The 27572-nt window shown below is 45.8% G+C and overlaps 2 protein-coding genes across 8 annotated transcripts; both read left to right on the top strand.

Annotated features, from left to right (window-relative positions):
- Nucleotides 1-16178, top strand: RBM14 (RNA binding motif protein 14). Of its 5 annotated transcripts, none has more exons than XM_027045553.2 (3): nt 1-451; nt 5962-7426; nt 8202-9080. In XM_027045553.2, the coding sequence occupies exons 1-3, from the start codon at nt 115-117 to the stop codon at nt 8407-8409; spliced, it is 2010 nt and encodes a 669-aa protein (XP_026901354.1). In that variant the 5' UTR covers nt 1-114; the 3' UTR covers nt 8410-9080. The 5 variants fall into 5 exon arrangements, with proteins under 5 accessions (XP_026901354.1, XP_053058865.1, XP_026901357.1 ...); XM_053202890.1 differs by lacking the exon at nt 8202-9080 and adding an exon at nt 16007-16178 and having other exon boundaries at nt 2-451; nt 5962-6072; XM_027045556.2 differs by having other exon boundaries at nt 2-451; nt 5962-6072; nt 8202-8369.
- Nucleotides 16065-23749, top strand: LOC106971194 (RNA-binding protein 4). Of its 3 annotated transcripts, XM_053202891.1 has the most exons (5): nt 16065-16200; nt 17180-17602; nt 20781-20859; nt 21190-21474; nt 23312-23749. In XM_053202891.1, exons 2-4 carry the CDS (start codon nt 17191-17193, stop codon nt 21464-21466), a joined length of 768 nt encoding a protein of 255 aa, XP_053058866.1. In that variant the 5' UTR covers nt 16065-16200; nt 17180-17190; the 3' UTR covers nt 21467-21474; nt 23312-23749. The 3 variants fall into 3 exon arrangements, with proteins under 3 accessions (XP_053058866.1, XP_026901359.1, XP_026901360.1); XM_027045558.2 differs by having other exon boundaries at nt 20781-21474; XM_027045559.2 differs by lacking the exons at nt 20781-20859; nt 21190-21474.
- Nucleotides 23750-27572: the final 3823 nt, after the last annotated feature.

Below are 27572 nucleotides of genomic sequence, written 5' to 3'. Positions count from 1 at the left end.
GGCGGGGTTCTCGGTCGCCAGCCATTCCTGGGGAGGACTGCCGGCCGGTCGGACGTCTTGCCTGTCGCTGGAGGAGAGGTCCCGGCTCCCCGGGAAGGCGGCTGCGGCGGCAAAATGAAGATATTCGTGGGAAACGTCGATGGGGCAGATACAACGCCAGAGGAGCTAGCAGCCCTCTTCGCGCCCTACGGCACGGTCATGAGCTGCGCCGTCATGAAACAGTTCGCCTTCGTGCACATGCGCGAGAATGCAGGCGCGCTGCGCGCCATCGAGGCCCTGCACGGCCACGAGCTGCGGCCTGGGCGCGCGCTCGTGGTGGAGATGTCGCGCCCACGGCCTCTTAACACTTGGAAGATTTTCGTGGGCAATGTGTCGGCTGCGTGCACGAGCCAGGAATTGCGCAGCCTCTTCGAGCGCCGCGGACGCGTCATCGAGTGTGACGTGGTGAAAGGTAACGCGGAGGCGAGCGGGGGCGGGGGCGCGGGCGCGCTCGGGGCACTCTGCTTGTTAGCCACGCCCCTTTCCCGGGGGTCGGTCACCGCGCGGTTGGGGAGGGTGGGGAAGTCGCGGGAGCGAGGCCGGAGGTGTTGGGGGCGCGATGGGTAGAGCCACCCTCCTTCCCTGCGGTCCAGGCACCATTCTCCAGATAGGAGGAAGTGGCTCTGGGTGGGTTCGGCGGCCACTGTGAGCCGAGCTACGGGGCCGGGGACGCGCCTGAGAGACTTGCGAGTATACCGGGGGCGCGCCTTCTACTGGTCTCCTGGGCCTGGCACCGAGCGGAAATTGGGAAGTGACGGGCACAAGCCGGATCATGGAGCGGGGAAGATTTCGCCACTTCCCCACTTCCTCTCCAGACGTCGGTCAGAGCAAGGGAAGAGGGAAAAGGTGGGGGCTGACGCCCCAAGGCCACCCTCGTGTTCCCTGCCGATGAATGCTCCCGAGCGGAAGGTAACGGGGCCCTTGGACGTTTCTCGGGCTGGGATTTTTTAGCATTGTGTGGCATGGGTCTACTCATGGGTATATAGTTACTCGTGGGTACAGGAGGGACCCCTTCCGAACCACTTTGGCCTTTCAACATTGTTAGGTGGGTTAGGTGTGGCAACGCTGTATTCCAAGTCCCTCAAACTTGGGTTTGGTTTTTTTTTTTCCCTTGGGATCGATTTTATATGTATATATCTATATCTATATATCTATATCTATATATTTATATCCCACTATAGATACAGATGTATATAAACTGAAAACCCCGACCTTTTGAATGGGGAAGGAGGCTTGTTTTATGAAGGCCTCTTCTCTTTAGCCTTTACTTGCAAGCCCATGCCCTCAGGGCAGTGTTCTTTTATAACTTGGTGATTTTGCAAGGGGGCATATACTCTGTGGCTGAGGGGGACTTGGAGAGGGGTGTGTGAGAGGTCTTCGTTAAACATTGGCTAAACAAATTTACTTGTTCATCGGCTTTGCTGGAGTAGTCTAATTCTTAGGGCAGATCCCCAGTTTGCCTTTTCTTTGAGGAAAATGTATCACTGTAATCTAGGTCTGGCTTCCTTTTTGGGACCCAGTTGACTTTTTTTGTAGTCTAGGTTCCTATCCTGTAAGTTCTTTTTCTTTTATGTTGGCAAGGTTTGGTGGGATCGTCCTTGTGTATGTGGCCAGTCTCTGTTCCTCTTGTGAACAGATCAGAATTAACTTTGCCCTGCCATCTTCAAGGATGCAACCTGGGGGAGTATCTGATGCCTTACTCCTGGTGTTGAATTCATACCTACCCATACTCTGAAAAGTTTTGGGGATAGGAACTAAATGGGTGCAGGTGCCTTTTTCCACCAAGACACTTCATTTGCTGTCCTAATAAGGCATATTTTGGGGGCCATTCCTTGTCCTTTCTGCAGCTGGGGAAGCGTAAAGGGTTGTAGTCTCCACTACTAAGAGCAGTTCTTGTTCTGCATTAATATTGCATTCTATTTTCCTCAACTCAGGTTATGCCAGTCCACGACTCTCCGGAATCGGGCTTTCCTGCTGGGTGCTCTTAAGGCAGGCTGTATGGTGCATTGATTTTTGCTTTGTTTAAAGAGTAGGAAGGACTCCAGATTGGGCATCTGGCCAGGAAACCAGTGGGGGTACATGACTCCTGATGACAGTTCTGTGTTTAATTGACCTACCACATTTCTTTTGCGGTTCTTAGGCAAGGTGGCTACTAGATTGGGAGTCTAGAAACTAACATCTGAGGGGGACAGTCTCCATGGAACTCATTGGTCAAGAAACTTGCTTTCAGGTGGTAGAGGAAACTAAAAATTTGCCTGGATTCGCTCTGGACTGATAGCAAGTGACAGTGACGGGGGGGGGGGGGGGGGGGGTGAAGTGTGTAACTGCATGTGGTTTGTAGAACTCTTGGCTGACTCCGAGTGAAAGTTTTGTCTATTTTGTTCTTTTGTAAACACCCAGAAATGTGTTAAACTTCCTCAGTAGTGGTTGGTTGTTATTTGTGGTTATCCTGGTAAGTAACAGAGCTTCTGCTATACTTTGATGTGAGAGATTTTGGCAAAGATTTGACTGTCTTGTCCTCCACTGATGCTTTTCTATTTCTCTGGGGTGAAAGAAAGTGTGGCTTTTAAGTTGGGAATGTAGCAGAAGAGACTGGCTCTGGCTCTATAAAAACGCATTTCTTGGGTTGGGAATGGGCATTTGATGATCGAGTCCTCTGGTGTTGGCTGTCAGGTCTTTGAAAAGCACAGAAGCTAAAGGTTGCATAAGACAACCAGTTCTATTTCATTTCATAGGGGAAAAACATAGTTGCTTGGTTACCCCTGAAGCTTCTATGTGATTTGATTTATGAAGCAAAAATCTCCGTGGCAACAGTGGATTGTAACCACTCTCCACGGCTATTGGGTGTTCAAAGATGAAGTATGAGAGTTGCTGACAGCTTTAGGAACCATTTAGGCTTCAGGGGAGGTGTGAAAGGCAGAAGAGGAAACTGTTCCCTCTTTTTTTTTTTTTTTCCTTGGTGGGTGGCCATTTTTTCCTCCTATACACAAATCTGTAGGGTAAAGTTAGAGGTTTTTAATTCTTCTCAGGATAGGAAAACTCCTTTTTCTGCCCAAATCAAGAGATGGATGCTTAATTGACTGAGACACTGAGGCGCCACTCTGGATTCTCTTAACTTTGGTTCTAGAGGAATTGTGATGCCACCAGACCAATAGGTGATCTCTGTAAAACATTGCTTGCTCTAGTGCCTTTAAATGCAGTGGATTTCCTTCACAGGTTACTGTTTCTGAAACTAGCTTTCCAGGCAGAGTTCTCTAGGTTTCTGGTTTTTCATCGTCCTAGGAGTAATTGGATTCCTGGGCATCTTTGATAGGGTTAGGTGTTGATTTTGGCTTCTGGCTGTAACAGGGTTAACCCTGATACAATTGAGTCAGCTGGATCACTAAGTCACACTTCTCTTTAATGTCAGGATTAGGAACATTTTGATGTAAATTGGTTATAATTGTATTTGAGGGCTTTTAAAAAAATCAGTTTCTAGAACTCCTCTGGGTGGTAAATTGAAATTGTACATGTGATATCTCAGTTTTCAAATTTCAACTTGGTTGGTTTCTTAATAAAACCTGGCTAAGGTAGGGAGTAGACAGTGGGATGTCCTGTTGCTCTTGTAAACCCTTTGAAGTTGTTGTTTTTGTTGGGTGTTTTTTTCCCCCTAGTTTGTTCCGGTCTCAGGAATTTGTAGATAGTTTAGCCAGGACTATAATATCATTCATTAATAGTCTCTTACACTGCCTGGAGGTTTTTTTTCCATTTCCCTTAATCTGCCTACAAGCTCCCACTTTTTGTTTGTCCTTGCATTCTCTGGAGGGTCAGCTCAGTCTCTGCTTTTAAAGACATCACTGACCACCAGTATCTATTTTTAACTCCCTCTACCCAAAGTGGAGATGAGAGATCATAAGACAGTTCTAGTACTCTGTGGCTAGGCTGAAAGGAACACTTTTGCCTTAATTGGCAGGTAAGGAATCAGGTTCTAACCATGGGGGTGTGAGGACTGAGAGTTGTGATAGTTGATTTTGTTTTTTTAATCCTCTCTGGCAGGTTCCAAGTTTGCATGTATAAATGGTATGGTAGCTTTTGTGTTTTATTATTAGAGATAAAAGATAATATTCTGTAGGGAGTGAAGCCTATGGTTATTCCTAGGCCTGAATAATCGTCATAATTCTTTGTTATCATATAGCTATTTGTATTTTACAAGGTGCTTTTATCTTCTTATTTGAATCTCCTAACTTGGAGGTGGGTAGGACAGATTTGCTAACTCAGCGATATCTGGATCTATAATTGAGGCTTTTAAGTGCCTAACCAAGGATTCCTTTTGCATACCATACTTCTGATTTATGCCTTGTTGATTATTTTTTCATTTCTATGAGAAGCAGGTTGGTAGCATTGCCTCACAAGAAGAAAAATGACTTGCTTTCTGGGAGCAGCCAGAGAGGGCATCCCAGTATGAATCTAGAAATTACGATGCTTGTTTAGAGGTCGTTTAAAAGGATTTGTTATCTGCAGGAATGGAACCTGGTGATTTCATCTAGGTAGTTTTTCATTTCCTAAATTGATGTGAGATGGTATCTTGGTACTTAAGTAGCCATGGATCCAGATGGGTTTAAGTGCATGGCCTTATTTGCCATGAGCATGGTCTTGTCATTGTTTTTCAGATCTTGCTTGTACCATTGTGATATGTGATTTTGGACATGAATAAGAATTTCTTCCCACTCCCCTTTCTAAAATTTTCTCCTGTGTGGTAGATGAGTAGGACTTTGAGATCAACATCCTATCTTACGCTTATATCCCACCACAGTTCATTCAAATCCTGAATGAGGACTTCAGGGGTAACCTATTTAGCAGAGCCTGCAAGCTGCACTTACTGCAATTTCTCACCTTGAAGCTTAAGAAACAAGATCTTTCCTGTAAACTGTCTGTTCTGTGAACAGGAGCCCAAGGGGGTAAGGTATACATCTGTACTTTGAAGAGGAACCAGTAGAGGATATAACGTAGCCTGGGGGATAGAGGCTTGGGCCTGATCTCAGCCAAGAGGCTCGGTTTCCATTCCCACGCCTCATTGGCTTACATGAGTTCCAGCTTCTCCTTTTGTAAGTTTGAATTTCTTGTTGTGTTAATATGGTCTTGCTTTATATATTGACTTCTCAGGGATAGACTGGTGTAGTGAAAGGGCAAGGAAGAGCTGGGATTCTGTTCCTGGCTTCAAGACATTTTGATTTAGAGCAAGCCGTACAAATTCTCTGAGCACATTTGTCCACCTGTAAGATGGAGATAATGATGCTTTGCTCTGCGTACCTCACAGGATTGTTGTGAGGCCCAAATGAAGGCCTATGCATGGAAGTACTTTGAGAACAGAAGTACTCTGAAAAAAAAAAAAAAAAAGGAGAGATCACATTGGAGAACGTTAATGAACTGTGCACTGCACTCTAATTTTCTTGATTTAGTTGGACCCTGGGCTGAGATATGGGTCATGCCAAGACATAAGTGGTCATTTCCAGTATTTCAGAGTTAAGCTTCAAAGGTGAGCAATAGTGTTTGGTGACCTTGGGTTAGAGAATGCTAAATAATTGAGTGATCCAGGAACCCTTTCTGTGTTTTGTCTGGTGGTTTATTTACACTCATGAGAGCTGTGAGGATTTTTATCCTGTGTTGCTGTTCATCTTTGCTCTTCTCTCACCAGAGAGTTGAGTTGAGTGATGTGGCGGGGGAAAGGGGAGAATAGGGAGAACACGTAGGGAAAGGTGACCACTTGAGACAGAAGCTTTGTTATGTGGGAACCATGTTTTATGACCTACTCCTGGAGAGGAGGGTTTGGAGGCCTGGAGGTAGCTGGCAACAGCTGGGTGCTGTTGTGTGTCCAGTTTGGGACCCATCAGGTAGCATGCCCTGCCCCCCTAATCGCTAACCCTCTGTCTGCTGCTTTATCAGACTACGCGTTTGTTCACATGGAGAAGGAAGCAGATGCCAAAGCCGCCATCGCGCAGCTCAACGGCAAAGAAGTGAAGGGCAAGCGCATCAACGTGGAACTCTCAACCAAGGGTCAGAAGAAGGGGCCCGGCCTGGCTATCCAGTCTGGGGACAAGACCAAGAAACCAGGGGCTGGGGATACGGCATTCCCTGGAACTGGTGGCTTCTCTGCCACCTTCGACTACCAGCAGGCTTTTGGCAACAGCACTGGTGGCTTTGATGGGCAAGCCCGTCAGCCCACACCACCCTTCTTTGGTCGCGACCGCAGCCCCCTGCGCCGTTCACCTCCCCGAGCCTCCTATGTGGCTCCTCTGACGGCCCAGCCAGCCACCTACCGGGCCCAGCCCTCAGTGTCGTTGGGAGCTGCCTACAGGGCCCAGCCATCTGCCTCTTTGGGTGTCGGCTATCGGACTCAGCCCATGACAGCCCAGGCAGCCTCTTACCGCGCTCAGCCCTCTGTCTCCCTTGGGGCCCCATACAGGGGCCAGCTGGCTAGTCCTAGCTCCCAGTCTGCTGCAGCTTCCTCGCTTGGCCCATATGGTGGAGCTCAGCCCTCGGCCTCAGCCCTCTCCTCCTATGGGGGTCAGCCAGCTGCGGCTTCCTCGCTCAACTCCTATGGGGCTCAGGGTTCCTCCCTTGCCTCCTATGGTAACCAGCCATCCTCTTATGGCGCGCAGGCTGCCTCCTCCTATGGGGTTCGTGCGGCTGCCTCCTCTTACAACACCCAGGGAGCAGCTTCCTCCCTAGGCTCCTATGGGGCCCAGGCAGCCTCCTATGGAGCCCAGTCTGCAGCCTCCTCACTTGCTTATGGGGCCCAGGCAGCTTCTTACAATGCCCAGCCCTCGGCCTCTTACAATGCCCAGTCTGCCCCGTATGCTGCACAGCAGGCTGCTTCCTACTCTTCCCAGCCGGCTGCCTATGTGGCACAGCCAGCTACAGCTGCTGCCTATGCCAGCCAACCAGCTGCCTATGCTGCACAAGCCACTACCCCAATGGCTGGCTCCTATGGGGCCCAGCCGGTTGTTCAGACCCAGCTGAATAGTTATGGGGCTCAAGCATCAATGGGCCTGTCAGGCTCCTATGGGGCTCAGTCAGCTGCTGCGGCCACTGGCTCCTATGGTGCTGCAGCTGCCTATGGGGCCCAGCCTTCTGCCACCCTGGCAGCTCCGTACCGCGCTCAGTCGTCAGCCTCATTGGCTGCTTCCTATGCTGCCCAGCAGCATCCCCAGGCTGCTGCCTCCTACCGTGGCCAGCCGGGCAATGCCTACGATGGGGCAGGTCAGCCGTCTGCAGCCTACCTGTCCATGTCCCAGGGGGCCGTTGCCAACGCCAACAGCACCCCGCCGCCCTATGAGCGTACCCGTCTCTCCCCACCCCGGGCCAGCTACGACGATCCCTACAAAAAGGCTGTCGCCATGTCGAAAAGGTACTGTATGCCCCCCCGCCTCTGCCCCCAGCTGGGGCTTAGGGCAAGGGGCTGAGGTTGGCATGGGAGGGAAACTGGAGCCATTGGCCCCTCCTTTGGTCTTCTCTCATCTACTCCCATGGGATGTCCAAAGGCCGAGGGGGGTGATGTCTGTAAACTTTTTTGATCACCAGGGTTCAGGTGGAGCATTAGTGCTCAGCCTGGGGTGGTACCAGCTAGTCAGGCTGGGAAAAGTGTCACCTCTCTAGGCTACCCCAAGTGCCATTGGAGCTACTGCCTGCAAGATTGTGGCCCATAGCCTTTCCCACCGTCTCAAGGATCCTTAAACCTGTTATGTGGTTGTCCTGGCTTTGGTAGGGTGGGTTTGAAATAATCCCTTTGGCACTCACTGGCTGAAGGCAAGGTGTATGAGGTGCGTCCACTCTTTGGGAAGTTGGGGACCTTGCTTTCGTCCGCCGTTCTGTTGATAAACAACCAAGGTCTTTCTGTGTAGGGCCCAGGGTGGGGATAATTTGTTTGTGGTTTGGGAATGTAGACCAAAATCTACCTTGGCCAGTTGAGAAGGGAGGGCTTCAGTGGTGGGCTTGGTTTCCCACTGGTTGAACCAGGCTTGATTTCTTGCCCTGGATAGGGTGATGAGCCTTCGGACAAAATCTTGTTTGTTGGAGACCAATCTGATCACACCCTCCCTATCCCCATTGGCATCTCCCCCATGCCCACCTGGAGCCCTCCCCTCAATTGTCTCATTCACCAACTGTCTTCTTCTCTCGACTAGGTATGGTTCCGACCGGCGTTTAGCCGAGCTCTCTGATTACCGCCGTTTATCAGAGTCGCAGCTTTCGTTCCGCCGCTCGCCGACAAAGTCCTCGCTGGATTACCGTCGCCTGCCCGATGCCCATTCCGATTACGCACGCTATTCGGGCTCCTATAATGATTACCTGCGGGCAGCTCAGATGCACTCTGGCTACCAGCGCCGCATGTAGGGCCATCCTGGCATGGGGCACCACAGGGAGGGAAGGAGAGGAGAGGTCGGGTAGGGTGCAGGCCCAGGTTATAACCACTGGCCCATACCTCTCCCGTTTGCGGTTTTTCATCCCCTCTACCCTGTGGGCCTTCCCCAGGAGATGATCCTTTTGAGTGTTCGGCAGTAACCTACTTTGTTCCTTCGCCTCAGCAGCAAATCTTGCTACTGGCTCTAGATCTGCGGTTTCCCCTCTCCCCTGCCTCCCATCTCCCCAGGATGGGAATTTCTTTTATGTTTTTATTTTTTCCTGGCTCCCTTTTATTTTTGTGCGCGATATTTAAGGTCGTCTGGATGGGGAAGCAACCTGCAACTGAGGTCGGCGGCGCCTTTTTCTTTTTAGATGTGAGGGAGGCCAGGAAAAGGTTAGCTTAACCATTTCCTGTGCGCCAGTGTGCCAGCAGTCCAGGGGGCCCTGACTTTGTCCCACTATAGACTGTGTTGAGACTGAGTTCCTGTCGGGACGGTTGGTATATGTCCAAATCCCTACTGACCCCCTGATGTTCTAGCTGATGCTGAGTGGCACAGTCCCACATCCCCATCTCCCCAAGTAGGTGGTGTTAGAAAACCTTAATTTTTTTTCCCTTTTGTATGGACTACAAATAAAACTTGGGGCAATTTGCAGTTTGGAAACCTGGTTGTCATTGTCTTGATTGCACTCAGTTTCAGAGAAGCCAGTTTGACATCCAGGAAGACATGACAGCTAAAGGAAAGGCAGCTGGAGAATCCAGGGCAGATGAGGAAAGGGGTTTGAATGTGGGAACTAGTGATTTCCCTGCTGCCCAGAGGGATTTAGGTCATCGTCGTCCCGTTAGTCTGCCATCTTTAGGACTGGAGAGTCCAGACCAAGTTGCTCGGACTTCCTCAGCCCTTAAGTTGAATTAACCACACCAAGTGCAGTAAGTTTATTTGCCCATTTCCCCCTGATTTATCTCCAATTCGGAAACAACCTGTGCTCCAAGCAGGATGGTTCTGGGGTATGGTTTCTCAAGTGAGAAGTGGGGAAATGGACTGCTTTGGTGCTTATAAGGCTAGTGGATCCTTCAGGCAGTGGGCTTGAGTGAGTGCTGGAGCTGGGACCCGGAAAGGAGCCAGTAGTGGGGTAAGGGTGGTGTCTGTCTGGTTCTTCCCTGTGGTTGGAGAGAGGAGGAGCAGGGACGATTGGAAGCAGGTATGGGGGATATGGCCATAAACCTGGTATTTCGCCTGTTGAACATCACCATGGAGTGTCCTTCCTGCGTCCTGCCAACTTCTGCCATCAGTTCCCTGAGACTTCCCCCGTCTCCATTTGTTAGGGTTTCCAGATGTTTTCTTCCTGGATTTATATTTGAAGGTGTCCTCACAGACTGGAAAGGGGGGGTGAGGTACAAGCATAACCCAAGTAGGGATGCTGGGATAGAGTGAGAAATTGAAGATTCTTTCTGTACTTTTATTCTGGGACTGGGGTTGAGAGGACCTGGGCAAAAAAAAAAAAAAAAAAAAAGTTCCAGCCAGGGACAAAATGGAGGCTTGGGTTCACCAATAAATGAGTGAACAGAAGACTAGTTGGGTAGGAACCTACTGCTGTTCCTTTGGGAAAGGGGGCTTTAGAGATTTGATTTGGGAGCCTTTTGGGGCAAGGTGGTTTTGGGGAATTGTGTGTGTCAATCAAGTGGAGTTCAGGTGGGTTCTTTTCTGCCTTTCACTGGTTCCTTGGGAACTTGCCTTGTGACAGAGGAGTTTGCCCCAAGTGTTCCCTTCCCTCTGCCCAGTGGGCAAAAAAGCATATGATCTTTATAAGAATGAGCTCTTGTGGATGCTAACTGGGGTAATCTTGGGGGGTGGGGTACTGGGGCCATAGCTCTTTCCTTGCTCTTTCTGCTCACTGCTTTACCTCCAGGTGCTTTGCTGCTCCTTTTCATTTCTTTGAAGGACTGGGAGGGGGGAGTCTGATAGGTTTCTTGTCACTTTTGCAGGGAGGGTGGGGTGATCTGAGGACCAAGCTAACAAACTTAGCTCTGGTTATTACTCTGGAAAGTAGAGGGGTTGGTTGATTACAGGGCTGTGATTGTGGCCTGTGCATTTGTAATATTTCTTTGTCATATGGCTTTCTGTTTTCCTTTCTCCAGTGTGAGGGTTCTGCCACTATTCCAATCCTATGGTTCCTGTGAAAAACAGCTTAATGTGCTCTTGGGGCCAGTGTTGATGTTCTTTATTGCAGCCCAAGTTCTTCAGAGTGATGTGGCCTAGATGATCACTCTTAACTGCCTAACATCTTTAGGTCCTGATGCCTTTGCTGCCTCAGCCCTCAAGGTTTTCGTTGTTCAAGCAGAAGAGGTTACAAAGCTAAATCATTTGTCATTCTCTTCTTTCTTGCAGATTGTTTTAAAATTTCCTTCTTTCTCTTTTATTTAAATTACGCCACCTGTGTTAATCCTGTAGCCCACTCTTCATACTTTGCTTTTTGTGGATTTCTGAGTTCTTGGGTCCTATAACTTGGAGATGGTTGGGTTGAGTGAATGGGAGGACATACATTTAATGGGTGTTTTGGGATTAGAGGGTGGGGAATATGGACTCCCAGGTTTTGCACTCCTGCACCTATCACCTCTACAACTTGACCTTCATTGGAGAAGTTAAAGATGATTTATTCCTGGAATGAGACCACATAGAGGCTTCTAGCCTTGTCAGCCTATTCTCTTCTGAGGTTTGGACCTTGTTTCACATTCCGTCTGGGGTAGGCCTGGGACCCCCATCCCTTCTAGTGGAGGTAATGGAAGTACCCTTCAGTGGTCACCCTCTGGGTGGGCTGCTTTTCTAGTCCTGCCCATCAGTTAAGCTTGGCCAAAGTCTGTGTATAGACTGGTGGTTCTCCAGTCATTTTGTCCTATCAAGCCAAGTAAGCTGACCCTAATAGGGGATGACTTGGGTTATAGTGAAAATAATTTCCTAGATTTATGGACTAGTATGATATGTAATCAAAGTTTGGGTAATAGAGAAGATAAGATGTAAAGCAAGTGAAAAATTTATATTCACCTAAATTATAGTTACCTTTAGATCATGAAGGGTAGAATCAAGTTTTCTGGGGGCGGGGGGTAGTTCTTAAAAGTTACCTCAAACATAGTGTAAATCATTTGAAATATTGTGTCTGTAGTGCCAGAAATACAGTATTAAGTAGCTGAGCCCTTGGGCCGACCTTGAATTTATAATGTGGGGAGGCAGGACCTACCTCATTGAACTAGTTACGGTTAATAAGCAATGCTAGGGTAGTGGAAGATAAGGGGCAGTTCCACTAGTTAAAATGTTCTGAAGATGGGATTTGTTTGAATGGAAAATTGACTTGGCACAGAATGACTAGGGGGGTTGGCTGTAAAATCAGGTTTCCTGAGTCTGAATTGTGTTTCTGTCACTTAGTTGTGTAATCTTGGGCCTGTCAGGAACTCTGTCTTAGGTTTTTCATCTATAAAATGGAGATTTTATAGATGAAAACATTTATTGAACACTTGCTAAGCACTGATAAAGTGCTTTTCATACAGTAACTTCATTTAATCTTCATTGCAACCCAAATGCCATTATTTCTAAACCTGTTTTTTAAATGGAGAAATTAAGGCTGTAGATCAAGTAATTTTTCTTTAAATATTCTTTTTTGGGAGAGCACAAGTTGGGGAGGGACAGAGAGAGGGGGAAAGAGGATGGGAAGCGGGCTCTGTGCCAGCGGGCTGACAGCAGCGTGCCCAATGTGGGACTCAAACTCATGAACTGGGAGATAGTGACTTGAGCTGAAATTGGATGCTCAACCACTGAACCCCCCAGGTGCCCCTTAAGAAACTTTTCGTAAGATCATATGGTTAGAAAGCAGTAGATCAAGGAATTGAGTCATTTGGAATTGAACTGTCTGTCTAGGACTTTGCTCGTAATCGTTATAATGCCATGGAAGGATCAAATGAGAACATGTGACAAGTGTGGGGCCTCATGTATAGTCACTGCTTATTAAATGCTAGCCGTCTCATAGACCCGAATTAGGACATTCTGGGGAGATTGGGGTGGCCTGGTGGAGCTGTCACACAGCTGAGCAAAGGACTGTGGATGTAGGTGTGAGTGCAGTACATAAGAACAACAGTGAAGCAGTGGATTTTTTAAATAAGTGCTACCTAGGAGTGAAGTAGGCCATGGATCACACCGGTTTTTGTCATGTCCAGTCTCAGGCAACGCTGTTCAGTGTCCTGGGATCATATTCTCCTTGGGTATGGAAAAGAAAGGTTAGGGGTAGGGAACCTGCAGACATTAAGGGGAGGCTAAGAGTGTAGCTGCCAGTGGGATTGGAAGCTTAGGAAGTTTGCTTGACTGGCTTAGTCAAGGAAGGCCAGTCTGAATATTCCTGGAGAATACTGGGTTTTAATTTGAACTTTTATTAAACCAGTACTCATTTCTGGACAGGAGCCAGTAATTAACATGTATAAATTACACATACTCACCCCAAAAGGTATGAAAGTAATAGCTTGTTTGTTCACATTTGAATGTTTTTCACAGATATCTGTGTTTCCCCCCTAAGTTTGGATTTGTCCCTCATTTCCTTTTCAAGAGCCCAGGCTCCAAGCACTTTTGTCTTTTCAAAATCTGCAGTCAGAATGTATATTTATGCTTGGTTATGACAGATACCTGCTTTCTAGATGACTTTTTGAAGAAGTCAGTTTACCTTTGAGGTGCTTGGTAACCTGATCAGCAAATTAAGAATCAACAAGATGGTATTTACAGTGTCCTGGACAAAGTGCTTTAAAAAAAAATTTTTTTTAAGTATATTTATTTTTGAGAGAGAATGAGAGTGTGGAAGGGGCAGAGAGGGGGAGAGAGAAAATCCGAAGAACCCCACCCACCATGAGATCATGATCTGAGCCAAAGCCAAGAGTCAGATGCTTAACCTTAGACTGAGCCACCCAGGTGCCCCTGGACAAGGTGCTTTTAAAATACTGCATTCAATCCTATTTTGCATACTTGGGGTGGTAGAAGATTTGGACCAGATGTCTTTAATTTATAAACCTTAAGGGTTGAGTATTAAGCTCCTTTAGTACTCAGTAAAATAGAGTTGGATAGGTGAACATCAGTGTGGAGACAGTCGAACCACAAATGTCTTCCTGCCTAAAGCTTCATTTTGCAGCATTTGTCAAACTGGTAATCCTGGTGATGAAAAGCTGTAGCATAGGTTACCCCCTGGCTTTTGGGCACCTGCTTTTTCTGTTTGAGGGAGACTGGAAAGTATACTAGGTGATACGAATCAAGTGCTTGTTTTTAGAACTAAGTGTCCATGATCTTAAGCTGATATTGACTGAAAATCTCGTCATTTCTCCTTTTGGTTTCCAAGAAGTTAACTCCTGCATTCACCCATGTGTTAACTTAGTCAACAAATAATTGGGTGCCTACCATGTTTCAGGTGCATTTCTAACACTGAGGATAGAGTAAGGAAGAAGAAAAGGTCCCTGCCCTCGAACAAATTATTTGATAGGAGGTAGGAGAAAGAAATGGAATGAACAAATAGGATTTCAAGTGATGGTAAGTATTTGGAAAAATAACATGAAGTCATGGGATGGAGTTCCAAGGTAGGCTTTTGGAGTAGGAGGATGTCTAGATGGGGTGGCCACTGAAGCACCTGGAGAAAGAACATTCCAGTCTGAATGAACTTGGAACAAAAAGGCCAGTGGGGTGGAGCATAGTATGCATGGGTGGGGTGGGAATGGGGTGAGGCGAGTGGGGGTTGTTAAAGAGATTAGGAGATTCTGGCAAGAACCAGATCAGGTAGGGTAAGTGAAATTTTTCCAGTGCAGTGTATTTTAAGAAGAGGGGGATGATTTAATGTGCTTTATACAGTTGGATGAGCTTGCAAAATGAAACAAATATAAGTCCACCTTAAAGGCTTTTCAGAAGGTAAATCAAGTAATGAGATTGGGCTGGGGTGGGGGGGCGGCGGTACTGTGATCTGCAAACTGGCATGGATTGTGATCCTGAGATTTATATTCCCAGTCCTTTCTGCGTTGGACCTGGAGAGATTCCTAGTTTTATAGAGCGAGTTGATCTCATCTTCTTTGGTATTTTGGAAGAAAGTTTATCTCCAGGGCTGTTGGGACACACAGAATTTGGAAGATCAAACTGAAAAGGACCTGAGAGGATTTCTATACCAGATGAGTTTCCCTGCAGATTGAATGGTGAACCCCACATGATGCCGGCCCCCTCAAAAGGGCACACACATGCAGCTGACTAACATAGAATTGATTTTCTTCGTCACTGATTATATTGCTTTTACTCAGATTCCGTATGTAAGAATCCACAATGAAAATGGACCAAGATTAGTGTCGACCACATCTGTAAATGTATTATTTTGATGTTTTTAGGTCCTTTGCTCTTCCCACTCTAGAGTAAGTTCTTGACCGGTTTTCCAGCATTTGGTTCCTGAGTCATGTCAGGTTTTTAAACCCATTTCCATAACTTCAACTCCTTTCTCTTTCTGCCCTCCCTCCCCCTTTGGGGCTGCTGTGGACGGTCGTGTGTTATGTCATCTCCACTCATGATCCCCTTCCTCATAGAGAATTCATTGCTTTTATCATGTTCTTTTCATCCAGCACCTTCCCCACTTCCCTCCTCAAAAGCTGCCTTGCAAAGGGTCATTGCTTGCTCAGTGAGGATGGAATTCTGTGAAGAAGCCAAAGGATGAGAAAAAATGTGATGAGGGAGGCCAGACGCTCTGGAGAATGCTGTTTTGATTGTATTTTGTTTATAGCTTCATGTGATTAGGCTCTTCCCTCTAAGGTCGGTTCTAGGAGTTTAAACCTACAGCTCTGGCCCATGGCACCCAATAAAATAAAACAAAAAACCTCGCTGCTCCAGTTTTTTCTCAGGGTGGGGTGGGGGTGTTTTCAGTCTACGTGGTCACACAGAAACCGTTTCTTCATCTTGGACCCACTTCGGGAGGCTGGTTCCTCGAGGGAACTTGTCTCCTCAGTGCCTCCAAGTAACGCAGCCTCCAACCGGGCTCACTTGGGACCGTTATAACCTAATTGAAGCCGCGCCCATTAACCGTTTCCAGAGTTCCTTTCACCACCCATGACAGTAGTTTTGATCTGGGGGGAGCTCCGGGACTCTGACGGCTACGGTGTGGATTCTTGGGCAAAGGAGGAGGTTGGTTCTTCCGGTGGGGACGTTTCGTTATTTTTCTTACCTGGCATTTGGGTCTGCGTAAGCTATCGTTCGTAGCATCCTGGCTGCGAAGGGGTGGTGGCTGGGAGTTTAGAGGGAGAAATTTGGAGAAGGCAAAATGGAGCGGGGGATATTGTCAAGATGTGCACGTGTTGATGGCGAAACATTTCGGAAGCTTCACAAAATTGGCGCCACGAAACTAAAGACCGCCACACCGGAGCCTTAGCTCGCTCCGCCTAATGGCGGGTCGCACCCGGGCGAAGCCCACGTTTGTAGTTCCTCCCTCACGCCGACCTCTTACCCAATCAGTGACTTCGGCTTCGCGAGATAGGCGCTCATTGGCATTCGCGTAAAAGCTCAGGGGTTACTGACGTTTCCACCTCTTCCCGGCCTCTCAGGTAATTGGCGTTGGTGGTAACCAATCAGGAAGAGGAACCACGGGAACGCCTGCCTTTAACTTTACCGAGCAGCCAATCCGGTGGTAGGCTCACCTCCCCTTCTACCCAGAGTCACTGCTGCGGCCGTCGCCATTTTAGCGTTTTGTCAGAAGCGTCTGCGCCGCGAGGAAGAGCCCCTGCTGGTTTCCGTGCGGGTGAGAGACTCCGAGCCCCTTCGTTGCCTCTCTTTTCTCTCTTAAATTTCTTATCTCACTCCTTTGGGCTTCAGGGGTATCCTAGTGGGGTCACGGCCTCCGCACCCGTCTCTGAGAGCCGACCTCGGTGCTGGGCATTGCGCGGTAAGCCTGAAGCAGCCCTTCCCCCACGACCTCCCCCGAGAATACCTTCCTTTATCCCCACATTGCCCTCTACCCGACTTGGCTCGGTTTCCTGCTCTGAGGTTTCCATAGAGATTACCGCGCTCCTTTAGACTTAGAAAAATTGAAACCTGTTTCGAGAATTTTTTAGGCTATGAGACATTGTTGTCTCACTGATGAGTCTGAAGCCCCTTTCTCTGGCCACGCATTTCCCCATCCCGCAGGAGCTCGTAGGACAGCACCCCGACAGAGGCGTTCCCCACTCCTGCACTTCCTGTAGTCTCCTCATGCCTTGCTCTCCGGCTCAGGTCTCCCGTTCACTGCTTCCAAAGGAAACCCTAAAATGAAGCTATTATAAGGCCCACTTTTCCGGAAATGGTGGCTACTTACTCCGTTGCGGGAGGAAGAGCTGATTCACAATTTCAGTAGTCAGTCCAGGCAGCCTGCAGTTAGACCTTTCGTTTTCTGACCTCCTAGTGGATAGAAAAGCCCAGTATCCCCAGCGCTGCATGTATGCTCTCACTTTCATTTCCATTTTCGTTAGAAGCTATCCAACTCTTATCAGACCCTTTGTCTACGAAGGAGTTTTCTGTTACAGACATTTTCTCATCATTCTAGGGTTCTACACCCGGTATTGTGGCAGGCCTCCTTATTTCCACTTTTCCTTTGATTGTTGTGTGGAGGTAGGAGTGTGAGAGAGGAGAACTGCAAATATTTGCTAGAGTGAAAGGAGGTGACCGGGGCTTTTTGTTGGTTTTTGTTTTAACTGATGTGAGCCTAAGGTCTTCTGTTAGAAATTTTGTTTCTTCTTACACAGGCTGTGTCGAGATGGTGAAGCTGTTTATTGGTAACCTGCCCCGGGAGGCCACAGAGCAGGAGATCCGCTCACTCTTCGAGCAGTATGGGAAGGTGCTGGAATGTGACATCATTAAGAACTACGGCTTTGTGCACATAGAAGACAAGACGGCGGCCGAGGATGCCATACGCAACCTGCACCATTACAAGCTGCATGGGGTGAACATCAATGTGGAAGCCAGCAAGAATAAGAGCAAAACCTCCACCAAGTTGCATGTGGGCAACATCAGTCCCACCTGTACCAACAAAGAGCTTCGGGCCAAGTTTGAGGAGTATGGTCCAGTCATCGAATGTGACATCGTGAAAGATTATGCCTTCGTGCACATGGAGCGGGCAGAGGATGCAGTGGAGGCCATCAGGGGCCTTGACAACACAGAGTTTCAAGGTGAACCACCCTGTTTGGGAAGAGGGCTGAACACAGCCTGTGTGCAGAAAATAGGTTGGATAAGTAAGGGGAGGGGTTTGGGGGTACAAATAGAGCTGTTGGCTGGCTGATGGTGAATCATTGCGGGTGATATACTTAAAATGGAGAATGCATGGGAATTCGAGGCTTTAACTTAGACCAGTCCCTTTGGGAAAACACCCGTGGCTTTAGTTTGGAACTTTTAAGGCTTTTATGTCTATTAGTGCAGAAGTCTTTTCCTTTGATTTTCCCACTTATCTTTTTTTCCTTCCCTTTTTGTTGATAGTAGAGCACATTTTAGTGGTTCACTCTGAATTTATAGCCTCAGCCCAGTATCAGCATTATGCCTTATTTTACATATGAAGAACCTGACAAACCCAAAAGCGTCTTAACACTTTTGGGGAGCAGAATCCCTGGTAAGCTCCCCCACCTCATCCCAACTCCTAACTTCCCAGCAAAGGTAATTAGTTATTAAATAACTAGTGTTGAGGTAACTAGTGTTTTTAAAGGGATATCGCTCTTGTTCCTTTTCAGTTATGCTTGTACCAAGAGGTTCTGTTTTGAGGATGAGGTCACTCCAGAATAAAAGTCTGATTTCAGGAGTTGCTAAGGAGGGGATATTGGGGTTTGGGGCAATAATGGCAATGTCTTTTCACTGTTTGAGGGTGGACTCAACATCCTTGGTGAGTAGAGCCCTTAGATGGGTGTTATCTTAGAGCCTTGACTAGATTGTTAGTGTACCTAGAGGGCAGTATGAGTGATGGTATGGATTGTTGCTTTATTTGGAAAGTTTTATCTTTTCTTAGTTTGAGTTCTGAGCTCCTGTGGCAAGAGTGGCAATCAGGAAGGGTGAGTGTGGTAACCATGGTGAGTTGCTAATTTTTCTTCCATCCCACCATCCCCTTGTGTCCCTTGTAGCAAAAAAGCTTTTTCCCTTTGATTGTAACTACTTCCAAATTATGGGGTAGTCCTATAATTCCTTGCTACATTTTTAAACTGTATTCCAACCCTTTTAGCCCAAACAAGGTAGTTACTGCTTCCTTTTCTGAGTACTCTCTTGTTAAGTCATTGCTCCTGTTTTGTGTGTTTATTTCCCTTAGATTGGACCTTTCTTAGAGCTGGAGGTCCAGTCGTTCTCCCAACTTAACAGTGCACTGTGTCGTGGGTATTGCTGTGCATTATTAAAGAAAAGTGTCAGTAGTCTCTCAGGTCTAGTTTGTTTTTCTTTTTTAATTGGTAAGTTGAGAATTAACTTGCTGCCAGCAACTTAATTGGGAGCAAAGGCTGCTTTTGTGGAGGGTTTGTGGTATAATACCTAATTTTTGGACCCTCTTCTCCACTTCAATCCAGTCATAGAGTGGGTGGTAGCTTCTGATTGTAGCAGGTACATGTGTAGCAGGAGACCAGTGTGTACTGACTCAGGACAACCTGTCTTTATGCATAACTCTTGAGTATGAACTGTAGGCTCTGTGGTGCTATTTCTGCTTATTTATATTTTCATTACTTCGTATTAGTTATTCTCCTTAGTATTGTCTAGTAGAGTTCTATGTGTATATGGAGCAACGGAATTTATTAAGATGGTTTTTCAGTTTCTCAGTGTTGGGTGTATTCTCTATTGTTTGCCCATTTTAAAGATCTCTATTGTAGATATTTTTAAAGGTTTAGTTTCTTTTCCTGGTTTTGGAATGGACACATCCTTAGATCAGGGCATTAGTTAACGACCTTAATGTCATGAATGTGCTTGTTTAGTTCCTTGGTTGCACCTGTTTTCTCTGGTTTTGTTAGGTGCCAAGGTGGCCCCGAGGGCAAATAATCAGAGGGACATAGTGAGCACTTTAAAGCATTTCAGTACTTAATTGTGTATCTAAGCTTCTAACTTGCAGTCTATCTACACTTAGATGTAATGTTTACAACAGGATTTTTTGGGGGTAGTTTGATCCTTCCACCTCCCTTTTCCTTCTGAGCTTCCCAGGGCTTTAATTTTGCATGTGAAATTCTCTATTTACCGATTCTGTAATGTTGTATGAGTAGATGATCTATCTGTTGACTCTCCTCTGCTTGTAACCATTCACTTTATCATCTGCATGTTTTGGTATACTAGCCAATTGCATTGGAAGTTTTTCCTGGAATTTTGCTTACCAATAAATTGGTAGATCATGTTAGGTCAAAGCTGTTCCTGCGAAAAGATTTAAACCTTAAGTTTCTTCAGAAAAGTGTCTTTTGTTAAGTTTTCAGAAGTAATATTTTTTTATTTCTAGAATATAAATTGTAATATTCAGCAAAAAGTAGTATTTAGTGTGTGTTCTTACCATCTTTCAGATCCCTAGTTTAAGGAGAAAAAGTACTTTAGTCTTGTTAATGAATTATTTGATCCACTAATACTACTGGTTATTCTCCCCATTTTTCTCATCTCCCTCCCCTTTTTCTTCCATGTTTTTCATAATCTTTTTAAAAATTTAGGCATTTTGTGAATTGCCTGTCCTATTCCCTAAAGTTGTCAGATTGTAAAGAATCGTTGTTAGAATGAATATCAGGACCAACAATTTAAAGGACTCTGTTAAAGGGGAAGGCAGTCCTTCAATGCATATGATTGTCCCTTTTCCCCCAATTCACGAGTGATTTTCCCACAAATCTTGAAACTTGCTTATCACATTCAGTCATGGATCAGGTCTGGGTTATATTCTCTATCAGTGGTAACTTTCAGGTCTTATTCTCTTTGATTTTTGGAGTGGGGAACTGGGGAACTGGCCTTTGTAGTGTCCTGCTTAATGAAATCAGTCTTGATGGTGAAGATTGGAAATGTGAGAATCTTGTGGAGCACTCATACAGTTTCTTTTGTCATTGGGCTATTGTTCAGGGTAGTTTTTGTCTAGTTACTTGGCAAAGGATGAGGTGCTTATTATTGGGCCCAAGCTTTAAACTAGTGTTAGAGCTGAAACATTTCTTCATCTTACTGATCTTTGTCTTTAAACAGGTCATTGTATTGAATTTATGTAGTGGACTTTTTTTTTTTTTTTAACTTAAAAAAAAAAAATCTTTTGGCAAGGAATCCTGCATTAGTGTTGTCTAAGTAAAGCCATTGCTATGACCAGTGTCTGGGGTAGGGGCGGGGGCTATGACTAAGAGTGATAGCAACCCTTCTTGCGTCTGTTTCTTCAAGGCAAACGAATGCACGTGCAGTTGTCCACCAGCCGGCTTAGGACTGCGCCCGGGATGGGAGACCAGAGCGGCTGCTATCGGTGCGGGAAAGAGGGGCACTGGTCCAAAGAGTGTCCGATAGATCGTTCTGGCCGAGTGGCAGACTTTACCGAGCAATATAATGAGCAATATGGAGCAGTGCGTACACCTTACACCATGAGCTATGGGGATTCATTGTATTACAACAACGCGTACGGAGCGCTCGATGCCTACTACAAGCGCTGCCGTGCTGCCCGGTCCTATGAGGCAGTGGCAGCTGCAGCTGCCTCTGCCTATAATTACGCAGAGCAGACCCTGTCCCAGCTGCCACAAGTCCAGAACACAGCCATGGCCAGTCACCTCACCTCCACCTCTCTCGATCCCTACGATAGACACCTGTTGCCGACCTCAGGAGCTGCTGCTGCTACAGCTGCTGCTGCTGCAGCAGCCGCTGCTGCTGTTACTGCAGCTTCCACTTCATATTACGGGCGGGATCGGAGCCCCCTGCGTCGCGCTACAGCCCCAGTCCCCACTGTTGGAGAGGGCTACGGTTACGGGCATGAGAGTGAGTTGTCCCAAGCTTCGGCGGCCGCGCGGAATTCCTTGTACGACATGGCCCGGTATGAGCGGGAGCAGTATGCGGATCGGGCGCGGTATTCAGCTTTTTAAAGCTTGAGGTGAGAGCGGTGGGTGTCCCCTGTTCTGGTTTTGCCATCCCTCCTGCAGCCTACAGGCTCCAGTTAGGCTGCCCTGCTTGCTTGCTTTTGCGGGGTTAGGGTAAGGTTACTACTAGCATGGCAGAGACTAGGGGAAGTCCTTAATTACTTAACTTTTTGAAATATATAAACATCCTTAGCCCTCATGGCTACTTTTCCAGGGCTCCTAGTATTGGGAGTCAATCTGATGCTATTTGTGCCTGGAAAAATGAAGAATGGTGTGATGAATGTTGGATCACACCTATGTGCTGTAATTGAACTGAACCTGGGACCCATTTATTCAGAATGAGGTGTGCTGTTTCTCAGAGCCTTTGTTGAATTCCTAGGTGTGTGACATTATTAAGGTTTGTAAGTTTCCTGTTCTGCTTTGTGCTATGTGCAAGGTCTGATATGACCTAGAGTAATATAAAATCCATAACTAGTTAACTAGTCATCACTGCTCAGGTCCCTGTTACTGTGAAGACTATCCAGGTGGCATCATCTTAATCTTGAAGCAGCGTTTTCTGACATTCCTGAACAGTTCACTCCCTATGAGCTTTATAGAAAAAACTTCTTTGATGGTAAGTTGGGGCAGAGAGAAGAAAAGGTATCTTTTAGTTTATAAAGCTTTCAATAAGGAGTCTGAGGCATAGACTCAAATCCAACTTCTCCACTCAGCTCAGATTTATTCCCTGAATAGAGTGCCCACCCTATTGCTCTATCTTTGAATCTGTCCTATAAAAGAACCTGTTTACTCTGTTCAGTTTTTTTTTTTTAACTGTCCCACAGAGTTCTGGTGGACATCCTTTCTGCTTCTTCAAGGTATATGGTGATATAAATATGAATGAACACCAGGGTTGGGAGCTTTGCCTTAAGCAAATTACTCCCTTCATCTTCCCACTAGTTATGGGCATTTAATACTCTTGAACCAGCTCTACCTTGAGTCCTCTGGCTTTTTCCTATACTATACATTTTGAGCCTCATGATCCATTTGGCTCTACTTGAGTATATTCTTTGTGATACTTGCCAGCTTTGGGCTCTAGGTGTTTTGAGATTGCTGTTGTATTAAATGATGATTCTCAGATACCCTTTGTTTTGGGGGAACCCCCAGTTCTCATTGTGTCCCAGACATTACCATTGATCTGTAATTTTGTAGTGTCAGGGTGAGTGATATTCTGTCATCTTTTAGTTAAGGCAGAAGGTATGTGACTTGCCAGAGATTATTGGATAGGAAATCACTGGTAGGGCTGGAAAAGAAACGTGAATGACTTGATATGTAGATTACATATGCCCTCTACTACATTCTTTAGTTTCTTCCCTAGGCAGAGTTGGATGCCCTCAGGTCTTAAAGATTGTTCAGTTGATGCTACTTTGACTAGACCTTGAATGATTTTTAACTTGGACCTTGGTACTAAACCCAGATTCAAACATACTTTTGACTTTTACCCCAGAGAGCTAATTGGAACCTTTTTTTTTTTTTCCTGCCCTCCAGTGACAATTTGGGACATGGAATTACCTTTTCTGAGGAATGCTGATGTTAACATCAAGAGAAATGAATTATCTTTGCCTACACTCATCAAAGAATATTTGCTGTTTAATTTAGAGAAGGACCTCAGTCTGGGATTGCTTGACCTTCCCAGTTTCTCTCTGGCCTTTAAGCTCATTTACTTTTAGAGATTATTGTGATACTGGGGATGGGTACAAGTAAACTTAAAAGGAGTGTCAAGTTACCAGACTTTGTAAAGATGTTCTTTGAAGTTTTAAGTAGGAAGCCCTTTTGAGCTTTGCTGTAAAGCCCCTGTATTGTGCTCTCTTGCAGGTGGGATGTGTGTGGGCTGAAATTCCGAGCTGCGGTTGTGCATGAGAATACACCCTTCGTGGTACCCCATCTCCGGGACGTTCTCGGCTCTGTACGTTCAGTCCCTCAGGAACCGTGGACCTTAATTTACCTTGCTAAATTCAGACCACCTCTTCCTTTCCTCTTTCCTGCCCATTTTCCTGTTCTTCCTGTTCTTCAATACTTCTGTAGTTTCCCATTTATGTTCTGTTCTCCCAGCAGGCCTCATTGCGTGCAGAAACTGTGGTGGGGGGTGTGCTGTCTCCCTGCCTCCTGCTTCCGGTGGGTGTTGGACTTGGGAATGACCTTGGTGAGAGTGTCACTGCTCCTAAGTCTTTTTGGCCCAAAGGCTTGTGGCGGGTAGACACATAGAGTTGGATCACTTTTTTTTTCCAGTGAAATAAATGGTTTTTCAACTTAGGGCATGTGTGCTTTGAGAGCGTTCTTGCTTGGGCTTGTGTCTGGGTTCTTTATTTGTCCCTGGAAGAGAAGGGGTGGGTATAAAGTTTGACATTTCAGCCCTGGGTGAACATCACTGCAGTTACTTTTTTTTATTGTAGATAGGTCTTAAAGGTGCCAAAGGAAGAACCCAGGCAGGTAGCTTTATTCCAGTAAAGACTTCCTTCCACTAGTCCACCTTTGTAATGAAACCAACCACTTGGTCGTGGTTTCAAGATGTCAGTCTTTCCTTGCTTGAGAAATAAATCCTCACCCACCTCTTAATACCATTTCAACCACTTAGTCAATACACCTAGTTTGATTTATTTCCTAGATAGAATTCTAGGAAAAGGAAGTATTTGAGGGAATAGGAGATGAGCTTTCAGTTTTCGTGCCATATGGAAAAACAAAGTTGTGGCTCTGTCAGCATTCTGCTGCTACCCTAGGCCAGTAAGTAACACTTTTTGATGCCTCTCACCATCTATTTTTATAGTTGTGCTAAAATCCAAAGAGTGCCCTGAATGGTCCCACTAGCACCTTGTTACTTGTACTTACAGCCTTTCAAATGATTGGCACAGAAACAGAACCCAGCAGCGAGCTTTAGATTGTTCAATAATGAGCATGGGGGTGAGTGCAAAGAAGAACCACTGCCTCTTAATTACACGGTTCAACAGATGGTCTTCCAGACTGTGTTTTTTTTGTTTTTGTCTGTACCTTGGTTCCAGTTTTAACATACATAGTAGGCCTGGATGTAGGATATTTTCTAGAATCATTCACTCAACAAATAGTACCTACCATATGCCTTTTGGAAAGGTGGGTTGTGGTGATGGGAGATCAGAAAAAGGATCTGGTCTTTAGTTGGGTGATTTCTCAGATTTTTCTGCTTAAGCTTGTACAATACTGGTTCTAATTGGTAGTTGGCCAAAATGGAAATAATCGTAGGGATGCAACTTGTAACTACTAAATGTTTGCTCTGTGTGAAACCCCGTGATTGGTCTTTCATGTGTTACTCCATTTAATCCAGTAACCATTTTTCTGTCAATTAAAATATTTTATTTCTCTCTTATCCTCAAAACATAATTGCTAGTGATTAAGATAGCAGTTCCTAGAAAACTATTGGTCGAGTTAAGGGGATTAGGGATGGGAAGAGTTACTAGCTCCTACAGATGAGAAGTGGTCAATAACAAGATTATGAGTAAAGTCTAAGTACTTTTGTCTTGCATTTGTCTTTGTTAATCTTTGGGTAGGTTGGTTTTCTTCCAGTGCCACTTTTTAGAGGGTGGTGCCCACTTTGATCCCTTTTACTCTGAAAAGATGGACCCATCACTCTTTGGTACAGCTATAGATACACCCTTTGGTCTGATAAGTGGAGTTGGAAAGTTTAAAAAGATAGAGACTAACAGTATTCATTGAAGGAGTAATTTGATTCTCTGCAAGATACTGTTCTAGGTGCTGGGTATAGTTATGGAGCTTAAAGTGTAAGAGGGGGACAAAACATATTGTCAAATAGAGCATTTTATTTATATGGGAATGGTGGGAGGCTTTTCTGAGGTGTTGGCACATCGTAGTAGTCATGTATGGGAGTAATACATTTTTGTTTTATAAAACATGCTGTCTGGTTACAAATTTGAAGGGAGTCATTCCTACTTTCTGCTTTGAGAGTATGATCTCCCTGTAACAGACCACCTAAGAGTACTTTTTCATGACTGCCAAAATCTGGGCTAGGCTGCTATATCGCTACTATGCTTTGTAGTTATTTACTTGTTGAAAGGCAAAACACTATTAAGAACAGTGGGAAAATTGTGAATTCTGAAACTATTTAAATTGGACTTAGTGATATTTCAGCATAAAGTTTTTTTAAATTAGCGGTGTTTTAAGCTTCCAATCAAGTGTACTTCTGAGTTGAGGCCACATAATCTGGTATGTGTAATGGATAACATACTGCTGTCAGCTCAGGAGTCCTATGGTAGTTTCTCAAGAGTAATGCTTTCATAAGCTGATTTTGTATAGGCTTCCATCATTCATTGTGTTCAGTAAAGTGTGTTTAACATCCACCTGAGAGATGGATTTGTAGTTCTTAGAGTTCTTAGTTGCCTACTGTGTGTCAGTACACATCTGGAGAATACAAAGATGAATAGGGAGGGCATGGTGCCTGTCCTTACCTTGCCTCTGTCTAGGCCTTGGGTGTGCAGATAATTGGTGTGTCACTGGAAGTCAGGTGGGGATGGGAATGGTCACACTACCTATAGTATTCACATCTGGGCCCATATCTGGCCCAGCTGATTCTGGATGGGTCACAGGACTTAAAACAGTTTCCAGGGTGATATTTGGGGTTTGATTGGTGTTAGACCTTAACTTTGACTTAAAAGAGTCTTCTAGGCATCAAAATTGGGGTTGACTTGGGTGAATGCCCAATTAAAGCAGGCTCCTTAGCCCAGAGCTACATCAGCACTAAACTACACTCTAGGGGTAGAATAGTGAGAGGTAGAGCATTGCGAGTTGTTTTGTTGTTTTGTTTTTATTTTTATTTTTTTAATGTTTTATTTTCGAGAGAGAATGCAAGCAGAGTAAGGGCAGAGAGGGAGACACAGAATCCAAAGCAGGCTCCAGGCTCTGAGTTGTCCGCGTGGAGCCCCATGCGGGGCTCAAACCCACGAACCATGAGATGACCTGAGCCAAAGTCAGACGCTTATCTGACCGAGCCACCCAGGTGCCCCATGGTTTTTTTTTTTTTTTTTTGATATTTTAAGAGCAGGAGAGGGGCAGAGAGAATCCCAAGCAGGCTCCACACCATCAGCCCAGAACCTGACACAGGGCTCAATCCCACAAACCTACAAGATCAAGACCTGAGCCAAAACCACAAGTTGAATGCTAATTGGCTGAGACACCCAGGCACCCCTAGCATTGTATTAAGTGCTATTGCATACTACTGAAGTAAAGTTTGCTCAGTTCTGGTGTTTTCCATGTGGTTTCATGCTGAGGCAAAAAAAAGTCCCAAAATAATGAGAACGGAAGGTCTCAGGAGTACTTTTCTGCTCTGGGCTCAGAACTGTAGTCTAGGTTGAAGCAGGAGAAAGTAGAATTACATAAGGGAATGTCTCCAAGACATTTTAAGAGTTACTGTTTTAATATTTTAAGAACATTTTTGGTTCATTTGAAGAGTTCAGAGCTGAGTTACTAAGTACATGGGAAATAAATGAAAAAAAGTGTTTTACAAAAGTTCGTAAAATATAATGGGGCTCAACCTAGTTCTGATCATGGTAGTGTATTTAGTGGAGTATTTAGTAAAATAATTGTCCTCTAAATTGGGAGAATGGGTAAGTGTAGATGGGTGAGTAGTGAGATGTATAAGAGCAAAACTCATTCCATAATAGAAATTAACAATTTTTTTAAGTTTATTTTTGAAAGAAAGCACAAGGTGGGGAGGGGCAGAGAGAGAGGGAGACCCAGAATCTGTAGTATGCCCCAGGTTCTGAGCTGTCAGCATGGAGCCGAACATGGGACTTGAACTCAAAAACTGTGAGATCATGATCTGAGCTGGTAAGCTGCTTAATTGACTGAGCCACTCAGGTGCCCCTAAAATTTATTTAGAGAGAGAGAAAACGAGAGTGGAGGAAGGGCGTAGAGCTAAAGGGAGAGAGAATCTCAAGTATGCTCTGCATTGTCAGCACAGAGCCTGATGTGGGGCTCTTAACTCATGAACCGTGAGATGACCTGAGCCAAAGTTGGGCGCTTAGCCAACTGAGCCACCCAGGCGCTCCAACAGATAATTTTAAAAGTGGCAAATGGAGAATAATGACCATCT

This window comes from Acinonyx jubatus, chromosome D1 (genome assembly GCF_027475565.1).
Source record: "Acinonyx jubatus isolate Ajub_Pintada_27869175 chromosome D1, VMU_Ajub_asm_v1.0, whole genome shotgun sequence".
Lineage (NCBI taxonomy): Eukaryota > Metazoa > Chordata > Mammalia > Carnivora > Felidae > Acinonyx > Acinonyx jubatus.
The sequence above is the reverse complement of the archived record's forward strand: the minus strand, read 5'-3'. Positions and strand labels throughout refer to the sequence as shown.